The sequence below is a fragment of the Alnus glutinosa genome, chromosome 9, assembly GCF_958979055.1.
Source record: "Alnus glutinosa chromosome 9, dhAlnGlut1.1, whole genome shotgun sequence".
Classification (NCBI taxonomy): Eukaryota; Viridiplantae; Streptophyta; class Magnoliopsida; order Fagales; family Betulaceae; genus Alnus; species Alnus glutinosa.
The window spans coordinates 11,086,427-11,098,369 of NC_084894.1; the positions used below are offsets into that span (position 1 = coordinate 11,086,427).

Sequence of the window (11,943 nt, forward strand, 5' to 3'; positions counted from 1 at the left end):
TGCATAATAAATTCAAATAGTGGAACTCATGCATCCCCTCAGTCCTTAAATTCGAGTAGCCATTGCCGTTGTCCGTCTTCATCCATGTGAATGAACATGGTAGCCATTGGTGGTTGGGCTACAATGAATTTGCACACTCTTACATATGAGACCGCGTCCAATCCAAGTTGATCCCTCATTCTGTTAAGAATTGGCATGGCCACAGCTATGGGGTCCTATGAGACTGGAGGGGGGTGGGTGGGTTCTGCTGGGGTGAGGGACGACTAGATCTAGCATTGCTCAGGTTTGAATCGCCTGCTGAATTGACATAGAATGACTTGAAATGCTCACACATGCAGTCTAATTTGCTGGTGATCTTCTCCACAACAACGGTATCTTCTGCGGAACATTTGCATGTTGGTTGGCTTTGTATTGGAGAGCCAGCCATCTTTGACTTACCAATCTTCCTCCGTGGTGGATTACGTTCCTGCTCGGTTAAATCAATGACATCTGGTGGGAGATTGAGGTTGATACTGCGCTGTTCCTCAACACTGTCCGGTGGGGAGTGTGTACTAGCGTATCGTAGTTGCCTTGTAACATGTGTCCCCTTGAATATGTAGACCAAGTCGTCGTAATGTACGGGTGGCCCACCACGGAATCTATAGTACTTGCTGGGTCCATAAACCTATAAAAGAACAGTATATTTCGTAAGCATGTGAAATTGTAACATCGCATGTGTGTCCAAAAATGGGGAAAAAAATACTTACATCTCTCAACTGTATCCACTGCTCAGTGATCTGTACGAATGTATTTCTCTCAGCATCCTACCCTGATCCAGTAGTTACGGCCCCGCTGATAAGGTCAGTGTACTCTTTGTACATTGTCTTGAGGTAAGTTATCTTTTTTTTTTACTTGATCTTTTCGATAAACTGTGCCGTCGTCAATACAACTATTGAGAATCAGGGTAATTTCTTGGAGGTGTTGCCCGAATGAGTCTTCTACACCATCCTTGATTAGGTCCATGAGAACATCTATTAAGTCTCTCTCATGTGCAGGCTTCCAGTTCGCCTGAGCATTTTGGGTCGCTGGTTGCACTACCAATGGTGGTTGTTGGGGATTCTTAAGTGGAGACCTTTTTGAAAGATTAGATGTTGACATCTATGGGAACAATTATAACTTTATGCCACTTAAACATAAACATTGTTTTTTTTTGTTTTTTTATCTTTCTAAGGTAAATTGAGGTTATAAAACAACATAGTAGATAAGCAATACTATGAAAGAGTAACATGAATAACTATATATATATAAAGTACTAGGTATGTATTGTAAGAAAATTTTATATATATGAATACAAATTTAATTTCGGCGTTAGTTGAGATAGCGACATACCTATCGCTTCACAGATTGGAGTCGAAGGTTGTATGGGTGACGACGCTTCTGCAAAGTGACATCCAATTAGCTGTTGTTGTTAGCATATGTTGTTGGTATGTGGAAAAAGAAAATTTATGCAGTAACTTGTTGGTATGTGATACTTTATTTTATTTTTTATTTTTTTTCTTTGTACTCGAAACAGGTGTGACTTTTTTTCTTTGTATTACTTGACAGCTTCACTCACTCATCAGTTTCTAACAAATATATTTATATAACGTTGTGATTAATTTTTCTTTTTCTTTTTCTTTTTTTTTCTTTTTTTTCTTTTTTTTTAAAATTTTTGGTTGGAGGTGAGACATGCCTGTTGAATTGTAGTTTGAGAATGAAGGTTATATTGGTGACCGCGCTGGCAAAGTGACATACAGTATATTTGTTAGCATATATTGTTGGTATGTGATATATAACATTTATATACACATGTGCATGATATAAAGAAGTGATGTATAACATTTCTGGCCTTGTTTGTTAAACACCGAAACAAAACACAATAATGTGGGTTACTGTTCATATACTTTTTTTTACTTTTTCATATTTTCTAATACCAATCAATATCAAAACATTCCCACTTTTTTCACTTTTTATATCACATCAATAATTTTCTATTACTATTCAAATAAAAAAAATCCACTACAATACAAATTTTTTTTTTTTTTCCACTTTTCTATACAAATTCTTTTTACTTTATATCACATTATCACTTTTTACTAATTTCAAAATTAACAACCCACTACTTTGTTTTGTACCAAACAAGCCCTTATATACACATTTGCATGATCTTTTCTTGAAATTGAAGTATATATATATTGTTCTTTTTGTTAAAACCTCGTATCCCCTCATCTCCACAAACAGAACGAAAACAAATAGCATCCTTCTTCTTCAACGAAAATTAGACAAAACCAGAACAACAGCAACCTTCTTCCTCAACGAAAACTAGAACAAACATCCCACAATTTTTGAAAATCAAAGAAAGATGACCCAACCCAGTATCAAAGAAAAATGACGTACTAGAAAGGAAAATTAATTAAATGGGTAAATAAAACTAACCCCAAGGAAGATGTGCAACGTATCAAAAAAAAGAAGATGAAACAATTAAATGGCCAACTAAAACCATAAATTAAAATCAATTAAATGGCTTCTCAAGCACTAGCTCTGGTGGAAAATCGTAAATCTGACGAATCCGTTGTACTCATTTTTCGTGTTTATCACCTATTCTAACCAAAAGTTGAAGATAGCGAATCCGCTGGGACTCTGTTTGTTCCTCTCTAATATTTGTCAACTAGTATTCACAAAGAGCTTTAATACAGAGATCCTTTCTATCTCAGTTAAATTATTCAAAAAAAATTCTGGAAAAATAAGTTCAAAGTCAGCACCTTGGAGTTCTGCAAAATTGGTGCATTCAGTAACAGAAACAACCAAGCAAATAAAAACGAAGTCCCAAATCTCAAACCACTTCTAAAGTCGGAAAGGCTTGAAACGTTAGACGTAAATCCAAAAGCCGAAGGGCCTTGAACTAATGTCCAGATTTGGAAAACACAATGAAACAAGTTTCATCACATACCAACAATGACCAAAATCTTTTAAAATCATTTCATTTTCAAAACTACTATCTCGCAGTGTTTCATCACATACCAACAATATACAAACAAATTTAACCCTTTAATGTTTTCTCATAAGCAAACAAATGTTTCTCATAAGCAAACAAATACTACCAGTGTTTTTTATAATAAAATACACCCAGTAAGAAAAGGAAACACTATAAAAACTAAAAACAAGTGCCACTTGCAGTGTATACAACAAATGGAAAACCTATGTATTGTAAATCATCACGGCACCTGTATGTGTGACGTTGCTCTAGTAGTCGGGCCTGTAAGAGGCATGAGCACTCCGCCGCCTCCTCCTCTGACTCCCCCAGTGGTTTGATACCGTCCAAACACCCTTCCCTCTTGTCTGCTCTCTTCTCCGACTGGGTAAGGCATTTTATAGAGATAAGGGTGCGTTTGAGATTGCGATTTCGTAGACAATAAATGCGATTTTAAACCAAATCGCAGAACATAGATCGTTTGAGAACTGCGTTTTTAAAAATTGCAATTTGAAAACGCAGAAAATCTGCTTTTTCAAATCGCAGATAAGATTGTGTTTTTTTGAAAACACAGAATTTTAAAGGTAAATTCGCGATTTTAAAAGCTAAACTGCGATTTTGCCAAACGCTTAACTGCGTTTTTAAAAATCACTTTTTTAAAATCACACATTTTAAAATCGTTATTTTAAATCGCACTTTTTGAAATCGCAAATCCAAACGGACCCTAAGGCTTGGTAGTTGGGGCATTAAGGCGTCTGCCTTGTTCTTCCAATAGCTCGGTCATGTCTACCAGGTACGGATGAGATTGCATGCCTGCCTAAGATCTTCCTTGGGCGAATCAGTTTCTATCAGTCGGGCTGACGAGGGAGGTTTTCAGTCTAAACCTGCAAGAATCTCGATAAGAGAAGATAAAGATGTGCGTTTTTGAAATGAGGGGCAAAATTGGGAGAATTTTTGTTGACCGTTGCAGAACCATCTCAAAAGAAGGAGGATCACGTGGCTTAGTAAATGATGGACTGAAAAGGCTGAAGCTTAATGACCTGTGGGACCCGAACGCACAACTGTGAAATGTAACGAAGCTTGCCAAACAAGACCATTGATACAACTATTGATTTTATTTTATTTTTTGTTTTTAAATTTTTGAACTTTTAAAAAGAAAAAGAAAAAGAAAAAAAAATACAAAACTAGATCCCAACCTATTTACATGGTTTTGTGATTTTTTGTTGTATAAAATAAAATAAAATAAGTCAATAGTTGTGTCAATAATTGTGTAATGAGGTGGCAACATATCATATCTCGACGGTATAATCAGGGCCGACTGGCCCTCAATTAAGAAATATTAATAAAGATTTATTTATTTTTAAAAAAAAATTAAGGCCTTAATTACCATCAATATACTTTAATAAGGCCCCAAATTATGGTAAAAAAAAAATTATAAAAGGCATTAATATAATGCAGGTCCCCAATTTAATAAGGCCTCCAATTATGAAATATTAATGGAGATTTATTTCAAAAAAAATAAGGACAGAAATTTCCTATAAACTGGTTTGTAGGAAATTTCATACAACTCACATATAAAAATGACACGTGTCTTTTAAACATGTGAGAAGCATATGTTTTTTTATTAGGGGAGTGATCCTTACACTCACAATGCACAACAATGACACAACACCAAGGCATAACGGAGTGGGGCTCATGTGTGGGTCTCACTCTATTATGCCTTGGTATTGTGTCATTGTTGTGTAGTGTGAGTGTTTTAATCATTTCCCTTTTTATTAATGCTATTAAAAAAGCATGTAAGAAGCACATGCTATTTACATAACATGTGATTTTCACATGCCAAGGACCACATATCAATCTTATATGTGGGTTGTAGGAAATTTCCTATAAATCGGTTTGTAGAAAATTTCTGTCCAAAAAATAAATAAATAAGTTTAAGCCTTAATTACTACCGTTCAAAATAGGATGAGATATGAAAAGTCTCTAAATTGAATGCCTTAATTACATTCGTTCAAAATAGAATGAGATATGAAAAGTCTCTAAATTGAAGGCCTTAATTAATTACTAACGTTCAAAATTGAATGCATTAAGTCCAATTGTCCAACATTCAAAAAATTGAAGGCCATACACCTCAAGTCCAACGTTCAAGAATCAAAATAGAATAAAAAAATAAAAAATAAAAGCTAAGTCAACTATGAAGATGGAAAGTCTCTAAATTGAAGGTCTTAATTACCTTCGTTCAAAATAAAATGAGATATGGAAAGTCTCTCAATTGAATACCTTAATTAACTACCAACACAAGAAAGATTAAATGGATTGGCCATATTATCAATTGAAAATGAAATGTTAAAAAAACTTAAATATAAAAACTTGATAAATAATTTTGCATCCCAAAAAGTAAGAATAATGAATTTTAAATAAAAATTAAGTTTAAATTAACTAATATTTAATTTTAAATAAAATGCCTCACTTAAATTTCTTGCCTAAGGCTCCAAAATATATCGAGCCGGCCCTGAGTATAATAGTAAAATTCTGAATGCACAAGTTAGATGACATCACAATATTTGAAGGTTCTTGATCTTACCATTAACCACCAGTATACAACAAATCCTTCCTAGTTTTGTTGGCCTTAGCTTCAAATCAACTATGTATGTATATATAAAAGAAGAACTTAAGACCTATTGACACACACATTTTGGGAAGAGAACAAACTCTCAAACATCTCTAGGAATGAGGAAACTCACCCCATAGTTGATTTGAAGCTATATATATATATATTTATTAAATTTAGGAAATAAAACTACTCTATGTTTTTTTATTTTAATAAAAAAATATAAAATCAGTTACTGTGGTTGGCCTAAATTACAAATTACTTTATGCCGTATCAAAGTGAATTCATAGGTTACTGGCTATGGCAAAAAAACAAGTTAGTGCCTGGAGTCAAATTCTGTTAAAAAATTTAATGGATTCCGTTAGGTGCCGCTAATAAAATGACAACATGTGTCACTTTTAATAAAAAAAATAAATTTTTTATTAAAAGTAAATAAATAAGAAAATTAATTTTTTTCATAAAAAAAAATAATAAAATAAAAGAAAGAAAGAAGAAGAAAAAGAAAAGGGGTGGTTACCAATTGACAACCACCCCAGAAGTGGGGGTGGCTCAAACAATTACCCCAAGACAGCCACCTTATAGGTGGTAGCAGCCCGAAGGCCACCCTTAGATTTGGCTAGGGGTGGTTGTTTGGGCCAACCCCACCTTTGAGGTGGTTGCCGATTGGTAGCCACCCATTTCATTTCATTTTATTTTTTTTTTTAATTTTATATATTTATATATTTAATTTTTTTACTAAGAATAATATGTGTCGTCATTTTATAGGCGCTAGTATGACATCTAATGATTCCAGTGACTAAATTATTTTTGTGGCGTACCCCTTAGGAACCTCTGAACTTATTTTGATACGACAATGAGCAATTTGTAATTTAGGCCAATCACAATGATTGATTTTGCATTTTTTTCCCTTTAAATAAACTCCATAATAGCTTTCCTTATGATTTTTTTATACCATTTAAATATTATTTCAAATAAATCCTATAAAAAAAAAAAGTCATTTAAAATATTATTTCAAATAAATACTAGAAGAAAGAGAGAAAATAGATTAAAATAATGTTAAAGAAAGCAAAAGTGCTACCCTAGATTGAGGGTATCACTTTTGGTTCTCTTAATGTTCCAAAATTTAGGGAATACCAAATGAGTCTGTTGTAAGGTTGGCAATTAGGGTTGGCGAGTCGGATTTGGGTCGACCCTTTCAATCTGTTAAGGGTCAATACGAACACGACCCGTTTGGTTAAACGGGTCACACCTGTTAACTCGAATACGATCTCGCAAGTGACCCAACACGACCCGCTAAACACATTTAATAAACGGTTTACAAACGGATCGACCCTTTTGACATGTTTAGACCCAAAAGTGACTTGTTTAACCTAACTCGATACAACCTGATTCTGCCCAAACATGATTTGCTTGACTTGTTTGACCCATTTCAACTTGTATTTACTATATAAAAAATATATATATAATTTCATAAACGGATCAACTTATTGGTCAAGCGGGTCGACCCGTTTATAACCTGAATTTGTTTATGCAAAACCATAATCCTCTAATGTCGTGTCGAGTTCACGGGTCATGTTTAAAATTGTAAACTCTAATATGTTCCATCCTTGCAGTTGTTTTTTCTTTAAAAAAAAAAATATATATCCTACAATTAAGAAAAAAAAAAGTTAAAAAGCTTCTATTAATGCTCTAAGAACCTAATTTATTCCGCTAAGAACTTGATATTTAAGTTGGTAATGGTACGCGTGTGTTGAGTTTTCCATCTCATTTCCCTTCGTGGTGTTCTTTGATTTTCAATACCCCAGCATCAATGGGCGTGTTGGGTCGATCGGGCCAGTTGGGTCTTTGCCATAATCCCGCTATGGTTTTAGAGTAATGCTACATAGTACATATCATCCTTGTATCCCTTCAAAATTGATGTGCTTTTTAAAATCATCATTGAATCAAAATTCAATATCCAATGGTAATTTTAAGAGCCACATCAATTTTGGAGGGACAAAAAGAAAAAACAAGGATAATATGTAGCATTACTCATAGTTTTAATAAGAAGTCTATCCCACGTGTCATATTGGGTTTGAAGTTTTGGGAGCATGAGGAGAGAATTTGGACATCCATTTGGGAAATCATGTGTAGCTCGTACGAAAGAGACAAAGAACATTCACTTTGCCCTTGCATGAAGTGACCTCTATGTGACCCCAGGCCAAGGGATATCTGAATTCTTAAGGGGAATGCTAGAATAACAACTAGTGCACAACTTGTGCACTACCCCAAGACATATTGGGGTGGGACCTAATGTTTAGGTCCCACCCCAATATGTCTTGGGGTAGTGCACAAGTGCACCAATCATTCGCCAATTCTTAAACAGCCGAAAGGGTCCAACCACCATTAGCAAAAAGGAATAACTTCCTATCATCATCAATCTTCTCTTGTGTGTTGTGTGTATGTATATATAAATCCAATGTTCCTGAGCTTTCATTTCCATCATATGACAAACAAAAAGAAAACCAACAAATTAACTGAAACAATAAACGTATTCCTATATATTATAAGCTCAGATGGAAGCCAAGCCACTAGTTGCTGCTAATCGTGTTTACGAGGAATTTGATCTTCCATCAGATTGGGCAAGAGAACCAGAACACGACACTCTAATCCTCGAGCTACCAGATCAATTTCTCTTTTCTTTTCTTTTTAATATTCTTTTATCTCTACATCTCTGTTATGAGTTCGAATTTGAGTTTTCAGATTTAATATTTTATCTACATATAATATAAGGGTTGAGATTATATTAATTGATTAGGTTTTTGTTTTTTAAGCTTTCTTTTCAAGACACATAATTTACACATACAAAGATGTAGAACTGTGGACGGGTAAAATGTAAACAAGCAGATGAAAGTAATTAACCAAAAATAAGACATGTAAAGACAAAAAAAAACTTTTTAAATTACGGGTCCGTTTGGATTTGAAAAATCAAAAAGGACGATTTAAAACTAGCGATTTGAAAACATGATTTTTAAAAATGCGATTAAATGTTTAAAAAAAAATTACAATTTAGCCTTTAAAATTGTACAGTTTTTTATTTTTTATTTTTAAAAAACACTTTATTACCTACAATTCAAAATAGTTTTATTTTTGTTATTTGATTTAAAATTGTAGCTTTTATCTACAAAATGGAAACGACTTGTTAACATAACTATCTCTTAATTATATATGCAGCCTTTAAAAAGGAACAGCTAAGGGTTCAGGTAGCCTCAAATCGTACCCTGAAGATCTCCGGCGAACGCTCGCTTGGGAACAACAAATGGCAGGGTTTCCAAAATGAATTCCCTGTCCCGTCAAATCTGGACCCCAATTCAATCACTGCAAAGTATGAAGGCGGCATGCTTTACATCAAACACCCGAAAGTCATCACTGCTCTGGCTGGACTAGCACGGCCGGAGCAGGCAAAAACTCCAAGCCCCGAACAGATACCTAAAAGTGATCAGCCACAAGCAAAACCACCCGCAAAAGCTCCAAGGCTCGAACAGAATCCTAAAAGCGATCAGCCACAACAAACTCAGAAGGCTACTAATCGTGTTTATGAGGACTTTGATCCTCCATCGGAATGGGCAAGAGAGAAGGAAGACGACACTCTAATCCTTGAACTACCATGTCTGTTTCTCTTTCTTTTTAATATTTTTTTATCTTTACATCGCTCTTATGAGTTCGAATTTGAGTTTTCAGATTTAATATTTTATCTACATATGATATAAGGGTTGAGATTATATTAATTGATGAGGTTTTTGTTTATTAAGCATTTTTTTTTCAAGACACATAATTTATACATACAATAATGTAAAACTTTAAATGGGTAAAATGTAATCAAGCAGTTGAAAGTAATTAACCAAAAATAAGAGATGTAAGGACAAAAAAAAAAAATTAGATTACGGGTCCGTTTGGATTTGAAAATTCAAAAAGGACGATTTTAAAATAGCGATTTGAAACATAATTTTTAAAAATGCAGTTACATGTTAAAGAGAATCACAATTTAACCTTTAAAATTGTACTTTTTTTTTTTAAAAAAAAACACTTTATTACCTACAATTCAAAACAGTTTTATTTTTGTTATTTGATTTAAAATTGTACCTTTTATCTTCAAAATGGAAACGACTTGTTAACATAACTATCTCTTAATTATATATGCAGCCTTTAAAAAGGAACAGCTAAGGGTTCAAGTAGCCTCAAATCGTACCTTGAAGATCTTCGGCGAACGCTCGCTTGGGAATAACAAATGGCGGCATTTCCAAAATGAATTCCCCGTCCCGTCAAATGTGGACCCCAATTCAATCACTGCAAAGTTTGAAGGCGGCATGCTTTACCTCAAACACCCGAAAGTCATCACTGCATTGCCTGGACTAGCACGGTCGGAGCAGGCAAAAGCTCCAGGCCCCGAACAGATACCTAAAAGCGATCAGCCACAACAAACTCAGAAGGCTGCTAATAGTGTTTATGAGGACTTTGATCCTCCATCGGAATGGGCAAGAGAGCAGGAAGATGACACTCTAATCCTCGAGCTACCAGGTCTGTTTCTCTTTCTTTTTAATATTTTTTTTTATCTTTACATCGCTCTTATGAGTTCGAATTTGAGTTTTCAGATTTAATATTTTATCTACATATGATATAAGGGTTGAAATTTTATATTAATTGATGAGGTTTTTATTTTTTAAGCTTTTTTTTCAAGACACATAATTTATACATACAATAATGTAAAACTTTGGACGGATAAAATGTAATCAAGCAGTTGAAAGTAATTAACAAAAATAAGACATGTAAGGACAGAGAAAAGAAACCTTTTAGATTACGGATATGTTTGGATTTGAAAATTCAAAAAGTACGATTTTAAAATAGTAATTTGAAAATGTGATTTTTAAAAGCACAGTTAAATATTTGATAAAATTACAATTTTTTTAATCTTTAAAATTGTGTATTTTAAAAAAAAAAAAAACACTTTATTACCTGCAATTTAAAACAGTTTTATTTTCTATTATTTGATTTTAAATTGTAGCTTTTATCTACAAAATGGCAACGACTTGTTAACATAACTATCTCTTAATTATATATGTAGGCTTTAAAAAGGAACAGCTAAGGGTTCAGGTAGCCTTAAATCGTAGCCTGAAGATCTCCAGCGAACGCTCGCTCGGGAACAACAAATGGCGGCGTTTCCAAAAGGAATTGCCCGTCCCGTCAAATGTGGACCCCAATTCAATCACTGCAAAGTTTGAAGGCGGCATGCTTTACATCAAACACCCGAAAGTCATCACTGCTCTGGCTGGACTAGCACGGCCGGAGCAGGCAAAAGCTCCAAGCCCCGAATAGATACCTAAAAGCGATCAGCCACAAGCAAAACCACCCGCAAAAGCTCCAAGGCTCGAACAGAATCCTAAAAGCGATCAGCTACAACAAACTCAGAAGACTGCTCAAGAAGTTTCTTCTTCAAAGTCGTCCAATGTGGATAAACCAACAAATATTGGGAGAACTACTACCCCTGTGCAAGCAAACGCCAACAAAGGAAACGACATTAACGATGCTAACAAGGATATTTCTTGAGAGACACCGGAGAAGGAGAAGGAACCGAGCGATGATGTTGCAAACAAGAAGAAGAGCACAGCGCCCGATGTCGACATTACGGCCGGCACAAGTCATGAAAAGCAGAAAAGGACTCCCGGCAACTCGGTTGTTAAGAAAGTAGAGAAGACGGACAAACAAGCAGTGACCGGAAATGTGGATGCCGGCGGTAAATCTGATGATCAACAAGAAGGTTATAACGTGGCTAATTGTTAGCCTTCGATTGTTTCAAAAAAAAAATTATCCTAGCCGTGAACCGGCTTGTATCCAGTTGAAGCCAAATGGAGAGGATCTGAATCCTAAATTTATCTTTGTATTTTGAAATGTGATTAATCACTCTTTAGGATTAGTTAAAAAATTAAATCAGTCTCTACCAAAAATAAAAACTAACGAAATCTATTAAACTGAAGTGTCAGCATCAATTAAATAACACGATAAATTTGCTGTCACATTAGATCCCTTCACATTACACATATCCTAGTCAACTAGGTAAATTAAATAAAAAGGGTAAAGTACAAGAATAATGTTATATGTAAGACTTATGTCCCATGTTATCCTCTAATGTGATATGATTTTTAAAATTATCATTGGATTTAAGATAGATCATTATTAAATTTTGCAATAATTGTGATTTAAAGAACATGTCACATTGGGAGATTAAAAAAAATATATATATGGAAAACTTCTCTTAGAACCCCTAATCTTTCATCATTTTTGCAATTAAGTGTTAACACTTTAAAAA

General features: G+C 34.3%; 1 protein-coding gene across 1 annotated transcript; it reads left to right on the plus strand.

Moving 5' to 3' along the window:
- Nucleotides 1-8,155: 8,155 nt before the first annotated feature.
- LOC133876755 (inactive protein RESTRICTED TEV MOVEMENT 2-like) lies at nucleotides 8,156-10,952 on the plus strand. Its single transcript, XM_062315002.1, has 3 exons — nucleotides 8,156-8,173; nucleotides 10,070-10,157; nucleotides 10,702-10,952. Exons 1-3 carry the CDS (start codon nucleotides 8,156-8,158, stop codon nucleotides 10,950-10,952), a joined length of 357 nt encoding a protein of 118 aa, XP_062170986.1.
- The last annotated feature ends 991 nt before the right edge of the window (nucleotides 10,953-11,943 follow it).